Source organism: Hemitrygon akajei, chromosome 2 (genome assembly GCF_048418815.1).
Source record: "Hemitrygon akajei chromosome 2, sHemAka1.3, whole genome shotgun sequence".
Taxonomy (NCBI): domain Eukaryota; kingdom Metazoa; phylum Chordata; class Chondrichthyes; order Myliobatiformes; family Dasyatidae; genus Hemitrygon; species Hemitrygon akajei.
In genome coordinates, this window is record NC_133125.1 from 44,575,321 (window position 1) to 44,594,095 (window position 18,775).

An 18,775-nucleotide genomic window follows, 5' to 3' on the forward strand; every position below is an offset into this window, starting at 1 on the left:
TTCAATCTCCCTCCCATATGCTGCTTCGTCACCACCTTTGATTCAACCAAAGACAGTGGTGATGTCAGCAAACTTAACTATGGATTTGGAGCTGTGCTTAGCCTCACAGTCATAAGTGTAAAGCAAGTAGAGCAGGAGATTGAAAAGATTGGTTAAGTATCTAATAGGTGCAGGATTACTGTGGTCAGATTTATAGGTATCCCCAACATGGTGGTCTGTACATGGGGAATATCTTCTACTTGCCCATATTACCAGGAAGAGTCATTAAATATGACTCCTTAAGGTCATTGAGTCATAAACTCCTACACAACAGAACCAAATCTAGTGGTCCACCATGATCATACCCATCACTGTAGTTATCAATCCATAGACGTCTCTGCCTCAGCGATTCAAGTGTATGTGCAGATCCTGTATAGATGTTGTGAGAGTATGTGCCTCTCTCACCTCCTCAGGCAGCACTGTCCAGGTTCCAATCACTCGTTGTGTGAAAAAATTCCCTCCTTTAAATCTCCTACCTTATACCCATTCCTTCATGTTTTAAACACCCTCACCAAATCAAAAAGATTCTTACAATCTATCCCTCTCACAATTTTGTATATCTTTATCAAGTCTCCCTTCAGCTTCCTCCATTCCAGTGAAAGCAAATCCAGCGTATCCATACATGTGAAATGTCCCAGTCCAGGCTAAATCCTTCTTCAGCTCAGTTGCATCCTTGCTATAGTGTTGTGACCACACAATGGATAAGAAATAACCAGTGTTTTATAAACTTTGCTTTTGAAATAGCTGTATAAAAGAAGTAAAATAATTAATTTCAAGAACTCTGCTCTCCATTCTGATTACAGGCCATTCACACAATACAATGTGGCCTGTTGCCACTGGAACAGAACTGTATAATTAGGCCAATAATATTAAAATTAAAATGCATTCATTTAAATTTTCTAAAATCCAGTCTTTGTTTTGGATGCAAACTTCTACAAATGTACAATGGAGAGCATTCTGATTGGCTGCATCGCCATCTGGTATGGGTGGGGGGGGGGGGGCACTGCACAAGATCGAAGTAAGTTGCAGAAACTTGTAAAATTAGTCAGCTACATCACGGGTACCAGCCTCTGTAGTAACCAAGATATCTTCAAGAGGCAGTGCCTTAGAAAGGTGGTGACCATCATTAAAGATCTCCACCACCCAGCACTTGCTCTCTTCTCATAGTTATCTTTAGGAAGGAGGCACACACTCAGTGATTAAGGGATAGCTTCTGCCCCTCTGCCATCCAACTTCTAAATGAACAATGAACCCATGAACACTACCCCAGTACTCTTTTGTTTCTGTTTTTTTTCAGTCTTCTTATTTTAACTTCATTATTTAATAGGTATATATATATACTTACACTAATTTAGTTTTTTTGTCTCTATATTTATTTATCATGCATTTCATTGCAATGCAGCCGTAATGTTAACAAATTTCATGACATATGCTGGTGATATTAAACCTGATCCTGATTCTGATTATTTTTTAAAAATGCTGTGATTTAGGTTGGATGACCAGGCTGTCCATTGGGCCTGAAGATGGAGATGGAGTTAACATTGTGCATTCTCTCTCACATTCTGCATAGGCTCAGTGAGCTCCAGACCCTTTTCCTTCAGAAGAACAAGATGACCTACCTATCCAAAGTCTTGTGTAGAATGCCTAATCTAAAGATGTTGGTTGTCAGTGGCGATGACATCAAGAACTTGCCATCTGCTCTTTTGAGGGATCCCAATCTAAAGTAAGTGTGGCATTATAATCTTTGATTTTGTTGTTATTAAAATATTTTCCTTTATGTCTCCCCTTAATTACACTTTTGCTCAAAAGTCAATAGAAGCTGAAAATTTAAGCGATCCATTTCTGTTGTTAGTTATGAGGTACTCCTCCACATTAGCCTACCAGCAGACGGATGTATGAATTATCCAAGAGAATGCAGATGGATTCAGCTGATTGTCACTTTGTGAAGTGCAGAACTCTGCTTCATTAGGTGACTGAGTTCATGATTGCTGGTGCACATGACTGAGCAAAGCTTACCAAATGAATAACAAATAATGACAGCATGACAGTTACAGAAATTCTCCTACAAACATGTTAATTATTTGAACTGGGATAAAACGAGACAGCAGCTCCTGTATCAGGGACATTCATAAATCAGCAACACTCTACGTACTGACTACAGCAAATTGTACCAAAAAAAATCATACAAAATATAGTTGAGGGAATCAATACTAACAAGAAGTAGAAGAATAGTTGGAAGCATCAACATAATAAGGTAATTTTAAGAAAGTCATTAGAGGCAAGGAGCAATGTAGATGAGCTTAATTGAGGAAGGTGTGGCACAGACTAAAGTTTCTGACACTGGTAATCTAACGGAGATGCAAGATATGGAGTAAGCTAAAGCTAAAAATGTGGATGACACTGAACATAAAGAGATTTTACTGAAATAGTTTCCATAGTGTTTTGAGACTGAACATATGGAGGTTAATACTGGCACAACATTAATTTCAAACAACTCCTTTAAGAATTAACTTAGGTTTAGCGATCTCAAATAGTCAAATAGATTTATTGCATTGTTTCTGGCTATGTGTTATGTTTAGACAAGTGCATGGCACAGAAAGCACTTGAGTAAAATGATTTATTTAAGTTGTCTTTGCCTTTGTTATTGGTCGCAGAGGAATGTTCAACAGGAGAGTGTATAGCAATTAACAGTTTAATGACATGAGCAATAAACATACTCTTTACTCACTGGAATAGGGAGTGTAGCTTCAACAAAACCAAACTGAAAATATCCTTAAGAGAACAAAAGCTAAGAAAAATTATCACATGTGGGATGATCAATATTGCAAACCAGCAGAGTGGAGAAAGAGGAATACTTCATTCATATGGATTTCAGAGGTTTTTGGCAGACTATTATTGAATGTACATATCTATCATAAATAAAGAGGTACAATATTTCTTACATTCATTTTTACATCTATTTTGTTTCATCATGATGTGGGTCACAGCGGATTTCTGGGCAGGAGCACGATACAACAGCATACTTGAGTAACTGACGTTGCATATTGTTGACTGACGCATTGTGTTGCTTTTGTAAAGTTTCCAGCTCAGAAACCTTAAGGCATCATTGTTCAATTGAAATTGTTCAAGTGAGACAGAATTTATAGATAGTGCTTTTTTGCTAAAAATCTCTTCCTAAATTGTGAGGGCCTTAGAGGAATCTACACAAGGCCAGATCTTCTAGTAGTGCAACAATGGTGTTCTTCACACCTAAGAAACTAAACTCAGAATGTTATTCTGGGGAAGCTCAGAGCTTAATTACTCACTGAAGGAAAAGGAGAACATGTTGAATTTCATCCTTGGTTGATTCCACAAACTCAACATCACCACATCTGTCATAGTTCTGTATGTCTAAACTGAATTTCATTGACCGTATTGGGCTCTGGAGTTCCCTTTGAGCTCTCACCTTCTCGGGATATTTCCATTTTGGCATTTTTATTAAGTGGTTTTTTGTCACCTGTCCTGCTGTCTTTTTGTGTGGCTCACGATCAGAGTGTTTTAGGATAATGTTCTTTTGGGATATTTTGGAGAATCTTGTTATATTGAAGAAGCTTTTGAAGAAAATAAATGAAGTACTGATTTAATATTAATACTTTTCAAATACTGTACATTTTAGGCCTTCCCAAAGCACATTCTAACTAGTAAAATAAAATTGGCATGAAGCTATTATTCTAATACAACAGTCTTCCACAAATAGTGATGCTAAATGAGTGATAGAGAAATAATGCCAGGGAAACTCATATATCTAACTGGAAAAAGTAAACAGGGCCTTGATTTAATGCCCTATACAAAAATGGAGCATCTTCAAATGTGTAGCACCTCTGTGCTACTGCAAAGCAGCATAATCCTGGATTTGTGTTCTTAAGGAAATTACCAGGAAACTGGATGAAGGCAAGGCAATGGATGTTGTCTACGTGGACTTTAGCAAGGCATTTGACAAGCACTGCATGGGAGGTAGGTCAAGAAGGTTCAGCTCAGCATTCAAGATGAGGTAGTAAATTGGATTAGATATTGGCTTTGTAAGATAACCAGAGAGTGGAAGTAGATGTCTGGCTCTCTGACTGGTGGCCTATGACTAGTGGAGTGCCACAGGGATCGGTGCTGGATCCATTGTTGTTTGTCATCTATATCAACTATCTGGATGATAATGTGGTTAACTGGATCAGCAAATTTGTGGACGATACCACCATTAGAAGTGTAGTAGACAGCAAGAAAGACTATCATTGGTAAAAATGAGTTCTGGACCAGCTGGAAAAATGGACTGAAAAATGGTAGTTGGAATTTAATGCAGACAAGTGCAAGGTCTAGTCAAAGTTTCATAGAAATAGTTATAAAAAAGAAAAACCACAATTTAATTGAGTAACAAATTATGTATTTAAGTGAAATACAGGAGAAATTAGAACACTATCAATACTACCACAGTACTATAAAACTATTTGTTCCTAACAGTTATCGATGGAGGAATTCAGCGTACATTGCTATATTCCTTCGATGGACGGTAAATTAACAAAATCAATGCAGGTACCTTGTCCAGATAATGGAGTGATGTCATACAATGCTTTTGATGATTGCATTCTCCAAATATTCACTTTCATTGTAACATTCAAGACAATTGTCTATACCTTCAGATTCCTCATAGTTGGTGAAGTAGCAAAATCATTTCATCTTACCTCCTGGCTGTTTCTGGCATGGCTAAGCCTGAACGCTTGAAACCACAATAGGCAAAACAACTCTGAATTGTCATACTGCTTATTTCTCACTGGTTATCAGTGACAAAAATCACTGTCTTTTGAATACAAGCACACACAACTAGCACTATTTAAAAACTCTTCACTCTATGTACAGTGTAGTGTCTAACACATCTGACGGTAGTCAGAAACTGTTCAACAACAGTCTTCTGTCCCAATTAAGTGACATAGTGTTCCAAATAAACAAATGGTATCCCAGCTATTTCCTTGATTAGCTTTTCTTATTTTAGGAGTTGGCCCAAATAAGCAGCTGTCCCGATTAGCTGTAGGCCCAAATAGTGGATTTACTAGACTCCACTGTATATAAGCCACACTGAAAGGAGCTGCTTGACTATTGAGAGAGTGGAGCACTGCTGATGCTGTGATCTTCAACTGTAATGGTAACATATGGCTCCATCTCATAGTTCAGGAAAAACTTTTTAACCCAGAGAGTTGTGGATCTATGGAATGCTCTGCTTCAGAAGGCAGTGGAGGCCAATTCTCTGGTTGCTTTCAAGGAAGAGTTAGATAGAGCTCTTAAAGATAGCAGAGTCAAGAGATATGGGGAGAAGGCAAGAACGGGGTACTGATTGTGGATGATCAGCCATGATCATATTGAATGGCGGTGCTGGCTTGAAGGGCCGAATGGCCTATTCCTGCACTTATTGTCTATTATTGCCTCTGTTCTTGAGAGTTGTGCTTCAAAATCCCATACCGCAAGTTTTAGAAGAATTAGATCACAATGAGTTTAGGTGATTTTCATTTCCACTAATATTGTGAATGAAAGAATAATTAAAAGAAAGTGAATTTTCTCATATTTTTATGAGAAAACACTTTATGTTTTGATATTTTTATAAATTAAAAAGTTATGAGTAAATCAAATAATGATAAAAACTCAACTAAGGATTATGTATGTTCCTGTCCTTTACCAGATATATTGATCTTCGAGAAAATCCACTTGACAGTATTGGAGATAATACAATCAGTGAAATATTTGAAGATGATGAACATGAAGAATTTGAAAAAGATTTGATGCACACATACTTTCAGGATTTGGAAGAAAGAGGCAAGTACTCAATTGGTTTTGTTTATTTGTTTCTAAGTTGGAGTTTTTAGTTTGTGAAACTAGAAAAGTTTAGGCTCTAGCTCAGCAAAATTAGAATGCATAGGAAAGATGAATAAAAAGTGAGAAGAGATGGTACAGCGGTAGTATCAGCATGATTTGCTTTAAAATATTTCCAGTTGTAAGGATGTGTTGTTCCATTTTGTTCTTTAAGCACGATCTTTCTGAGTGGAGAGTGGAATCTTTGGGAAGGGTTAGTGGGACTGGATTAGGAAATCACCACACCAAGAGTAGCTACAATAAGAATCAGAATTGAGATCAAAATCAGGTTTATTATCACCAGCATGTGATGTGAAATGTGTTAACTTAGCAGCAGCAGTTCAATGCAATACATAATATAGAAGAGAAAAAAAGATAAATAAGTAAATCAATTACAATATATGTATATTGAATAGATATAAAACATGGAAAAACAGAAATTTTGTATATTTAAAAAAAGTGAAGTAGTGTCCAAGTGAGGTAATGTTCAACGTCCATTTAGGAATCAGATGGCAGAGGGGAAGAAGCTGTTCCTGAATCGCTGAGTGTGTTGCTTCTGGCTTCTGTACCTCCTACCTGATGGTAACAATGAGAAAAGGGCATGCCCTGGGTGCTGGAGGTCCTTAATAGCCTTTCTGAGACATCACTCCTTGAAGATGTCATGAGTACTTTATAGGCTAGTACCTAAGATGGAGCTGACTAGATTTACAACCCTCTGCAGCTTCTTTCGGTCCTGTGCAGTAGCACCAACCCCCCCCCCCCCCCCCCCCCCCCATACCAGACAGTGATGCAGCCTGTCAGAATGCTCTCCACGGTACATCTATAGAGGTTTTTGAGTGTATTTGTTGACATACCAAATCTCTTCAAACTCCTAATGAAGTATAGCCTCTGTCTTGCCTTCTTTATAACTACATCGATATGTTGGGACCAGGTTAGATCCTCAGAGATCTTGACACCCAGGAGCTTGAAACTGCTCACTCTCCCCACTTCTGATCCCTCCATGAGGATTGGTATGTGTTCCTTTGTCTTATCCTTCCTGAAGTCCACAATCAGCTCTTTCATCTTACTGATATTGAATGCCAGGTTGTTGCTGCAGCACCACTCCACTAGTTGGCATATCTCGCTCCTGTATGCCCTCTCGTCACCACCTGAGATTCTACCAACAATAATTGTATCATCAGCAAATTTATTGATGGTATTTAAGCTATGCCTAGACACACAGTCATATGCATATAGAGAGTAGAGCAGTGGGCTAAGCACACATCCCTGAGGTGCACCAGCATTGATCATCAATGAGGAGGTAATATTATCACCAATCCACACAGATTGCGGTCTTCCAGTTAGGAAGTCGAGGATCCAATTGCAGAGGGAGGTACAGAGGCCCAGATTCTGCAGCTTCTCAATCAGGATTGTGGGAATGATGGTATTATATGCTGAGCTATAGTTGATAAACAGCATCTTGACATAGGTGTTTGTGTTATCCAATGGTCTAAAGCTGTATGGAGAGCCATTTTGATTTTGTCTGTTGTTGACCTGTTGTGGCGATAGGCAAATTGCAATGGGTCCAGGTCCTTGCTGAGGCAGGAGTTCAGTCTAGTCATGATCAACCTCTCAAAGCATTTCATCACTGTAAATGTGAGTGCTACTGGGCAATAGTCATTAAGGTAGCTCACATTATTCTTCTTGAGCACTTGGTATAATTGTTGCCTTTTTGAAGCAAGTGGGAACTTCCACCCGAAGCAATGAGAGGTTGAAAGTGTCCTTGAATACTCCCACTAATTGGTTGGCACAGATTTTCAGAGACTTACTATGTACTCCATCTGGACCTTCTGCCTTGCGAGGGTTCACTCTCTTTAAAGACAGCCTAACATTGGCCTCTGAGACAGAGATCACAGGGTCATCAGGAGCAACAGGGCTCTTCACAGCTGTAGTTGTGTTTTCCCTTTCAATACTATAAGCTGCAATTTAAAAAATGCATAAGAGCAACAGAGAGAAGAGTGGCTTGCATCCATTTCCCCAATCCAGTCCCTGCAGCAATAACAAGACTTTTAAAACAATAACCTAATTTTCTCAGATCCAAAGACATATACAATTTCTTCTGAAAGAACTTGAATCTTCCTCCCTACTTAAACTTAGTATTTAACTACTATAGTATATAAAACAATTCATGTTCCAAGCCTTCCCCGGTATTGCTCCCCAACTCTTCCTCCACTACATTGATGACTGCATTAGTTCTGCTTCATGCACCAACACTGACCTCATCAATTTCATCAACTTTGCCTCTAACTTCTGCCCTGTAGTTTTGGTCCATCTCTCCTTCCTCCCCTTTCACAATCTCTATGTCTCCATCTCTGGAGTCAAACTGTCAACAGACAGCTTTTATAAACCTACTGATTCCCACAGTTAACTTCACTATACTGCTTCCCACCCATCTCCTGTAAAAACGCTCAGTTTTTCACTTCTGCCGGATCTGTTCCCAGGAAACGACTTTCTTTTCCAGGATATTAGTGATTTCCTCCTTCTTCAAAGAATGGGTTTTCCCTCCCTCCACAATTGATGCTGCCCTCACCCGCATCTCCTCCATTTCCTGAACATCTGCGCTCACCCCTACTTCTCACCACCTTAACAGTGATAGAGTTCCTCTTGTCCTTACCTACCAGCCATGAGCAGACACATCCAACACATCCTCCTCCACAACTTCTGCCATCTCTAAAGAGATCCTACCACTAAACATATTATTACTTACCACCCCCCCCCCACTCCGCTTTCCCCAGGGATTGCTCCGTCCACGATTCCCTTGTCTATTCATCCCTCCCAGCACGCATCCCTAAGCAAGCAGCCTAAGTGCTACATCTGTCCATTCACCTTCTCCCTCACCTCCATTCAGGGCCCTCATTCAGGGCAACTCTTCACCCGACAATCTGCTGGAGTTGTCTACTGTGTCCCGATGTGGGCTCCTCTACATCAGTGAGACCTGTTGTAAATTTGCCAACTGTTTTGTCAAGCACCTCCGCTCCACCTTCCAAAAGTCGAATTTCCCAGTGGCCAAAGAGTTTAATTCCAATTCCCATTTGCGTTCCGTCCAACAGGTCGGTTCATGGCCTCCTCTAATGCCAAGATGAGGCCACCCTCAGGTTGGAGGAGTAACACCTTATATTCCATCCAGGTAACCTCCAACCTGATTGTATGAGTATCAATTTCTCCTTCCGGTAAAAAAGTTCCTTCCCCCTCCTCTCTTCCTCTCTTTCCAACTCTGGCATTTTATCTCTTCTCATCTGCCTATCACTTCCTTCTAGGTCCCCTCCTCTTTCCTTTTCTCATATGGTCCACTCTCCTCTCCTATCAGATCCTTTTTTTCCCAGCCCTTCTCCTTTCCCACCCACCTGGCTTTACCTTTCACCTTCCATCTAGCCTCCTTCCCCTCCTCCCAAATTTTCTTACTCTGACGTTTTCCCCCTTCCTTTTCAGTACTGAAGAACATTGACTGTTTATTCATTTCCATAGATGCTGCCTGACTTGCTGAGTTCCTCCAGTATTTTGTGTGTGCTATTATATTTTATGAATGGTTTGCCCCGGAGTTTTGAAAAGTCATGTAATTTAATGAGGTTGTTTACATCCCCAGCAGCTGCTGGGAGCATTTTGACATGTATATTGTTGCAATATTTTATCCCTAGTGCTAGCTGTAACATTTTAATTCAGTTTATAAAAATTACTTCAAAGTCTGGCAGATTCTCTAAAAGATTAGTGATCCATTCCATTACTGTAGTTTATTGTGACAGCAAAATTATTACTTGATGATATAAAACAACGCTGTTTTTGTTTTAACTGCAGAAACAGCGCCAACCTACACAACAAGGGTGTCTCTAAGCCTTCAGCTCTGACAACATTTGGCATCATATTTCACCAATATATGAAAAGGATCTCAAACAAATTTAAGAACGATGATGCTTTGTCCAGAACTTATCTACTGAATCAGAAGCTGGCTTCAAGTGATCTCGTCGTGCTATTTTAAAAACTGAAGTCAGATTTGTGAAATTGAAATTAGAAAGTAGTTTTATTATAGATATGCTGCTTTTATTTGTGGCACAGTTCAGTAGCTGCCTATAACATGAGCTGTTGATTGGAGTTACATGACCAAATGTTAAAGGTGAGGAGTATTGACATATTCAAAAGTAATGAGGGGAACTATGACTTGATCTGGATGTCTACAATGTGTATGTATTATAGTAACTTGGATATAACAGAAGATTCTGAAGAAATATGTGCAGTTTTTACAATTTTATTAATCTTAATTCTATTTCTCATATTATCACAATTGTAATCACAATTAGAAAGTTATTTTACACACATAAGGATTTTTTTTCTTCATCTTGTCTGTTAGAAACTAGGAGATTTAGGTTTGCAGTGGGCCAGTATTCACTAGTTTATTCCTGTTTAACTGAAGAATTAACCAATGTTAAATATATAATAGTATAATTAAGACTCTCCCAGATACTCCTCAAGCTTCTTCAATGTTTCTACCACCTAAAATCTTGTCAGGTGGTAAAAACATTCTCACCCCTGATATAATTCTTTTCTCCTGTTGGGGGCAGAAATTTGTCTCTGGTTTGAAGCTCTAAACATATGAGTAGATCAGTCACTTGTTGTACTGACCTCCATGCATTTCATTCAGCTGATGTCAATGGAATGTACTGGAGGTGAGTACAACTGGTACCAATATTCTTTCAGCACTAATCACTAGTGGTGACGTTCTGCCCTGTCGTCAACAAAGTTAACTTTCTTCAATCATTTAATACATTTTTCAGCTGTCTTAGTGTAAGTTCTCAGCATTTTGATTTTCCTACAAGTTTTCTTTCCCTGTAATGAACAATTTGACTTCTGCTCTTAACAAAATGAACCTGGATAAAACTAATACTGAAGAGGTCTGTCCCAATTGATAGTAGAACTGCTGAATAAAGAAGATTAGGGCAGTAGTCCTTATTTTTCCAAATAGTTTTCTTCTCTGCATTCTCCCGGGAGTTTTCAGGGAATGTAGTTCATGATAGCAAGAGAAGTTTTTAAAAAAATGATGACATCTTTTTTTTTATTATGCCGCATAGAATTCTCATTTATTGCTGGAGGCAATACAAAAACATTTGATTTACAGCCTGTTCCCAATGTGCATGTTGGAATAGCATCACAACAAATGAAATCTGTCAGAAGTTCATTGTAATGAGAATTTGTTATCTATATCAACAATCCGGATGATAATGTGGTTAACTGAATCAGCAAATTTGCAGATGACACCAAAATTGGGGGTGTAGAGGACAGCAAGGAAGACTATCAGAGTTTGCAGCGAGATCTGGACCAGGTGGAAAAATGGACTGAAAAATAGCAGATGGAATTTAATGCAGAGAAGTGAGAGGTGCTGCACTTCAGTAGGACCAATAAGGGTAGGGCTTACACTGTGAAAAATAGGGCACTAAGGAGTGCTGTAGAACAAAGGGATCTGGGAATCCAGGTCCATAATTCATTGAAAGTGGCATCATCAATAGATAGGGTTGTAAAGAAAGCTTTTGGCACACTGGTCTTAATAAATCAAGGTATTGAATACAGGAACTGGGACGTTATGTTGAAATTGTATGAGACATTAGTAAGGCTTAATTTGGAGTATTGTGTGCAGTTTTGATCACCTGCCTACAGGAAAGATGAAAATAAGGTTGAAAGAGTACAGAGAAAATTTATAAGGATGTCGTCGGGACTGGAAGACCTGAGTTATAAGGAACAATTGAATAGTTAGGTCTTTATTCCTTGGAATGTAGAAGATTGAGAGGAGATTTGACAGAGGTATTCAAAATTATGAGAGGTAGGTAGAGTAAATATAAGCAGGCTTTTTTTCCACTGAGGTTGGGTGGGACAACAATAGAGATCATAGGTTAAGGGTGAAAGGTGAAAATTTTAAGGGGAACATGAGGGAAACTTCTTCACTCAGAGGGTTTTGAGAGTGTGGAATGAACTGTCAGCACAAGTGGTGCATGAGAGCTCAATTTCAGCATTTCTGAGAAGTTTAGATAGGTACATGCATGGTAGGGGTATGGAGGGCTATTGTCCCAGTGTAACTCGATGGGAGTAGGCAGTGTAAATGGTTTGGCATGGACTAGATGGGCCAAGGGGCAGGTTTCTGTGCTGTACTTTTCTATGAATCTCGGATTCTAAAAATCAGATACTCCGTTTTTTTGCTTTTAGCTTAAATACATTGTCCACCATGCTAACACAAAAATAAGCTAAATCAAGTTGATTTTGGCACTATACTTAAATATTGTAAAAATATATTATTCCAGGATAAATGGATTGTTTCATGAAAGGACCTCATTGCTTTAGTTAGTTCACTGTGTGAAATGATAAGATAAAGAATGTTGGCATAATTCCATTGAACTGGGGATCTCCTTATTCCAAGTAGGGGAAGAGCATTTGCAGAGTTCCCTTTTTGAATTTGCTATCTAATAATCTCTTGCAGAATTTCATCAGCAGAATATTAGATGTGGATTAGTCCAACCCTGTAGATGTCCAATCACATTCACAGTCCACAATCATTTGAAAAAAACAGCCATTTGAATGAAATATGAGGGTTCTATCATCTGTGGAGCTTAACCCCATTCTCTTCAGGAGAAGAAACATGAGGAAAAATAGAAAAAGTGCAAATTAAATTGCAAAACATGTCAACTGATGACAAATATGCTTGAATAGCTTTTACCATTTGCAAAGACATTCTCTAAAACATGAGCAACTCAGTTTTTGTAATTATATTATTGCATTGTAAATTTATTTTTGCATTTTTCTTATAATAGAGTGCACAGAGTTATGATAAATTATGTATTAAAATGAATGATAATTACTTGAAATTACTGATTTTTTGAATGTTAATGAGTGCTGACAAATGCTTATTGCAAAATATCATTAATTCTTATGTACTTAAAATGTAATTATAAACAGAATACTGCCAACAACTCATATTGTTCTGTGATAATTTTCCATAGTTTACTGCTAAGTACTTATGACACATCAAAGCTGAGCAGCAATCAATATATGTACTCAATAAGGGCAGTTCTCTTTAGGAAATTACTGGAAAAGGCTAGAAAAAAGATTGATTAATGAACCAACCAAATTGTGGCTGACAATTTTTTCCAGAAAAAATCAGGCAATGAAATCACAATAATGCTCCTCTCTTCCTGAAAGATATTTGTTCAGCAAAACTGCGAAAAGCTTACTGCTATAAATTATGGGTAAGATTGCTAAGTCCTGTAGCTTGCTGGTACAGTCAGCCCTCCGTACCCGCGGATTCAACCAACCACGGATCGAAAATATTCTTTACACCACAGGAAGTTCATAAAGCATCAGTGTTTTATAAAATGTTCAAGCACTCTGTTGGTGAACTGTGTAACAATCTCAAAGCACTATGGCAGAAGGATCTTGGAAGCGATATTGAAGATAATGAGTGGTCAAATATTTTATCATATGTGGGTAGACATATTAGGGAAGCGAGAGGGAAATTTATTCAGTATAAGATAGTACACAGACATTATTGGACACCAACTAGACTCTACAAAATGTGGATTGTTGATAAAATCATTTATGCTGGAAATGTAAAAATGAGGTGGGCACATATTTTCACATGATTTGGGAGTGTTCCATGGTTCATCCATTTTGGTGTAAAGTTCTTGATTTGTTGGGGAATTGGTCGGGTCCTACACTGCCCTTGTGCCCACGGGTTTGTCTCCTGGATGATAGGACAGTGATATCTAATGTAAACAATGACAAATTTACTATTTTAAAGGTGGGTTTCATCACAGCTGCAAGAATTACATTGCAAAACTGGAAAAAACCCAGATGTCCCACTGTGAGGGAATGGACTGAGGAAATGGTTAAGATTTCATCATATGAACACATGTTGGGAAGAATTAACAGTGAGGGAAAAGTGCAAGATGCGTGGGATCAATTTTGGTTGTATGTTAATTTAAACTTAAATTAGAAGTTTTTTTTCTGTTTCTTAGTTTTATATGTTTTCCTGTCATGGGATGGCTGTGTAAATATGCTGTACTGTATCTGCCCTATGATATACTGTGCTGCTTTGTAAAATAAGAATAAATAATAATAACAATTTGAATTACAAAAAAAAGAAAAAAGAATTCCAGAAAGTTCCAAAAAGCGAAACTTAAATTTGCCGCACTCCGAGCACTATGCTGAATCCACGCTGTTACGTAACCCCGTAACCAGGTAACTTACCAGCAAAGATAGTGGGATCAGCTGAGTCGGATGCTACTATTTTCAAACGTTTTATTCAAAAAGGGCACAAACGTATGGTTAATACAAAACATTCAGATCATATACATCATCAAAACTCAATCTAAAACACCGGTGTAATAATAATCAATCAGAAATAAGCTCTATAGTTGTCTAGGGGTAATACTGAGTCCAATTGAAATATAAAGAGTCACTCAGAAGTTTGCAGGCTTTTCCCTTTTGGGAACCGCTGGGGTTTTCACGTTGTAGAGAGAGAGAGATGATTTAGAAAGGATAAGCACTTGCCCGTTGTCTTTGCAGAGCAAATCCTTGGAATCAGGGGAGCAGGCTTCCCCGTTGTTAGTTAAAAGCAGTCTTTCATTGGTTCTAGCCACCGATTCAAAATTTGGAATCTAACGTACGTGGCTTCCTTCAAAATGGCTTCCCGCTCCCATGGGAATCGGTATCGTGCTTCCTTGGTGCGTCTGAGGGTTTCCCCCCCTCAGACCCTCCTTTATACTTCTTCACGGGATCGCAGGTGTCAATCAGGTTGCAGGTAATGCAATCTCTCTCTCAACCAGCCCACTTTGCCCGAGGGCTTTTCACGTGGTCTCCATGAGACAATAGTCAATGTCGCCTTTATTCTGCTTCTTGGGAGAACGTGGTCTTCCGCACGTCTCTCTCTCTCTCTCCCATTTTCCTGTGTCTATTCAGCACGTCTCTTTCTCTCTTGGGTCAGTTGACCCCCCCTCGACTAGGGCTCTTGCGATTCTCACAAAGGAGGGGGCCGAGGGCATAACAACGCAAATGAAGTGATGTGCTGGCATACCCTGCTGTAGCCTCCCACCATTTCACAGATCCTCAGTCTCTCTCCAGCACTCGTTGTTTGAGCATTGTTCGCCTCACATCTCGTTCATTCGCTACTTGTGTTGTGAGCGAGAGGAAGGAGTTTAAGGCTAGTGAGAGATGGCTGGCTGGCTATGTAAAGTGCTACAGCCTCAAGAACTTAAAAGACCATGGGAGAATCGGCATCGGCTGATGCCAAGGCAGCTTCAGTGTTCCCAGAAGAGCTACAATGGTTGCGTCTGTACTGAACATGTACAGACTTTTTTTCCTTGTCATTAATCCCTAAACAATACAGTATAACAACTATTTACATAGCATTTACATTGTATTAGTTATTATAAGTAATCTAGAGATGACTTAAAGTATACGGGAGAATGTGCGTAGGTTATATGCAAATACTACGCCATTTTATATAAGGGACTTGAGCATCCGCTGATTTTGGTATCCGCGGAGGGGGCCTGGAACCAATCCCCCGCAGATACTGAGGAACGACTGTAAAATACCATAAATTATAGATCACACTTGCTTCTTGTATCAGCTGAGCTTAACACAGTACCTTTAATCTGAAGCTTGCAAACAGAAGAATATTTTCTAGCATGATGTACTGAAGCTTAAAAAGTGTTTTTCAACAGCAGGACAACCAGCCAATAATGTTCGGCTGAGGATTTCTTCCATCACGCCCTGCATTGCCAGCCTGAGAACTTCAAATACCTTTGCAAAGGATGCAAATCTGAAATAAATAGAGAAAATGCTGGAAATATTCCGCAGATCACACCTGTGAAATAAAACTAAGTAAATATTTCTTGTTAACAGCCTATTATCAGAATTTCGAGGAGGTTAAATCACTGAACATTGGGTATAGAATTGTCATTGACTTTTGCTTTACATGCTATTTTAATAAAGAAGGATATGCTTTGCATATAGGGTGCACAGCACAGAAATAGGCTGCACAAAATGCTGGAAGAAATCTGGAGGTCAGGCAGCATCCACGGAAATGAATAAACTGTCAATGTTTCAGGCCAAGACCCTTCTTCAGTACTGAGGAAGAAAGGGGAAAATACCAGAATAAAAAAGGGGGGGTGGGGAGAGGATAGCTAGAAGGTGAAAGGTGTAGCCAAGTGTGTGGAAAAGGTCAAGGGCTGGAGAAAAAGAAATCCTATAGGAGAGAAGAGTGGACCATACGAGAAAGGAAAGGAGGAGGGACCCAGGGGAATTAGTAAGCAGGTGAGAAGAGGTAAAGGTTAGAGTGGGGAATAGAGGGGAGAGGAAATTAGATTACCAGAAGGAGAATTCAATATTCCAGCCATCAGGTTGGAGGCTACCAAGATGAAATATAAGGTGTTGCTCCTCCACCCTGAGATTGACCTCATCTTGGCACGAGAGGAGGCCATGGACCAACATATTGGAATGGGAATTAAAATGTTTGGCCACTGGGAAGTGAGTTTGTATTGGATTTCCAGCATCTGCAGACTTTATCGTGTTACAGAAATAGGTTATTCAGCCTAAATAGCCATGATGATAGAAGCTTCATTTTTATGCACCCTGCACTTTGGAGAAACCAGCAATGCAATAGAGCAAGAAATGCTGTTTGACTTTGGATTAATTCACTGGTTCTGTTTGTAGGATTATCAGATGTGCAACAATGATCTCATGGATGATATTACAAAGATCTTTTGGAATGGACCTATGTAACAAAACAAGTTTTTGAATTTAAATCAGTATTGGAAGATGTACGCTCTGGAAATCGGGTCCCCATATCAACATCCCATTGGCCAAAGGGATCACTGGATGAGTCATCTGTATTCTATGATTTCAAGAGCAGATTTAGGAATTTTGCAATGAATGCACACTTCCTGTCTCCTTCTTTTAACTTTAACACATAACAAACAAGCACTTCAGATGCATGTAAAACTATGAGCTGTAAGTTCCCCAGCAAGTGACACAGCAGCTGCTTTGGAAGTATATTGTTGTTCCATCATGATCACTGTCTAAATCCTGGCGCTCCCTATATAATAATTAAAGAAGTATCTTCTGCAGCAGTTCAAAAAGGAAGCTCACCACCACTAGTTTAAAGGCAATTAGGATGGAAAATGCTGGTCTTGCCAGTGACTACTAGATCTCACAAAATTAATGTGTAAAAAAAGTACAATGGCAGATGCCAGGAATCCTAGGATTACTGCATTTTGAACAAAGCTTAAGAAGTTCAACAATATCCAAGACAATGCAGTCTACTTGGCTGACACCCAATCCACCAACCTAAACATTCACCATCCATTTAACACCATTGCCTCAACATGTACTAAATTAACTTGCCAAGACTCCTACACCAGCATCCTCCAGGCAGGGAAATGTGCAACAGAGACATGGGGTTCTCCAAAACTTATCCTGAAAAATTATGTAAATATGGAAGTTAGGAATATGTAACATGTCTGTCACATAACTTTAAGGATCTAGGTGCCTTAGGCTAGACATTTAAAATTCCTGAGAAAGGGCAGGCATGTGCATGCACCTGTAATGTCCAAATATACATGTTTGTTTCTAGATACTTTTATTCATGAATTGCTCCCAAACGTGTGATATTTACCAAGCTTAAGGAACCAAGTCATAGGTGATTGGAACCACACAAGTTGGTCCTCCTCCAAGCCATGCACCACCCCTACTTCAGAATGTGTTCCTTCATTGCCACTGGGTTTAAACCCTCATAATCTCTATATAAAGGAAGAAGAATCAGGTTTGATATCATTGGCATATATTGTGAAAATTGTTGTCTTTATGGTAGCAGTACAATGCAATACATAATAAATAGAAATAAACTGTGAATTACAGGAGGTACATATATATATATAATGGCTAAATTAAATAAGTAATGAAAAATAGAAATAAAAAAGTGATGTAGTGTTCATGGGTTCAATGTCCATTTAGAAATTGGATGACAGAGGGGAAGAAGCTGTTCCTGAGTCATTGAGTGTGTGCCTTCAAGCTTCTGTACCTCATTCCAGATGGTAGCAATGAGAAAAAGTCATGTCTGGGATGACAGGGTACCTTGATGATGGATGCTGAGATCCATCGCCGAGATCCTAGGTCTCCAAATGCAAACCATACTCTTGGGTTGCACCCTTGGCATGTTGGGTAACGGCAAGAGCGGGTCCCATTCCCACAAAGAACTGAAGTCAGCATGTAACTCCAGGTCAGGGTCTTCAAAAGAACCCTGAAAGAGAAAAATAGAGATATTAAAGATAGAAATAGAGCTGTTTCTGAAGATGCAAGCAAAGGAGTCGCCGTTTAGCGCCATCTAGACTAAGCTCCGCCCTCCGAAAGTTGTTTTCATGTGCACACAATTTACTAGTATAAAACGACAAATAATTTCTGCACTGTCTCTCCATGGTTTTAGCCAACAATGGGATTACAGAAGACCTACTTAACCTACTTAACAGTTGGAGTTGGCATTTTGCTGTTTAAACTTATTCGATGTAACATTACGGATCATATGTAATCGAGCTAAGAAACCCCATGTGTGTAACTTGATGTTCACTTCAGTTTATTATACTAGGTTCTCTGATTTGAGAGGGTTAGTGTTTAACTCATTTTCCCCTTTGCTATCTTTGTTACATTTCAATTGAAAGATCAACGCTGCACCTCAAACCTCCGCTGATGTAGTTCTCATCAGTATCTTGTAACCAGAACACAGGATTCTTCACTTTCCTACTTTTACTCCATTTTCTGCATTTGCTTTTTGCCTTCCACAGACATCCTGGGATTGAAA

The 18,775-nt window shown here is 39.1% G+C and overlaps 1 protein-coding gene across 3 annotated transcripts in view; it reads left to right on the forward strand.

Annotated features, from left to right (window-relative positions):
- Window positions 1-12,893, forward strand: part of lrrc2 (leucine rich repeat containing 2) — a 57,429-nt gene extending 44,536 nt beyond the window's left edge. For 2 of the 3 annotated variants that reach the window (XM_073071576.1, XM_073071588.1), the window contains 3 exons: window positions 1,610-1,762; window positions 5,738-5,871; window positions 9,739-12,893. In XM_073071576.1, coding sequence (XP_072927677.1) covers window positions 1,610-1,762; window positions 5,738-5,871; window positions 9,739-9,788 — 337 coding nt within the window. In that variant the 3' untranslated portion in view covers window positions 9,789-12,893. The remainder of the gene's footprint in view (window positions 1-1,609; window positions 1,763-5,737; window positions 5,872-9,738) is intronic. The other variant, XR_012102059.1, reaches the window with a different exon arrangement.
- Window positions 12,894-18,775: the final 5,882 nt, after the last annotated feature.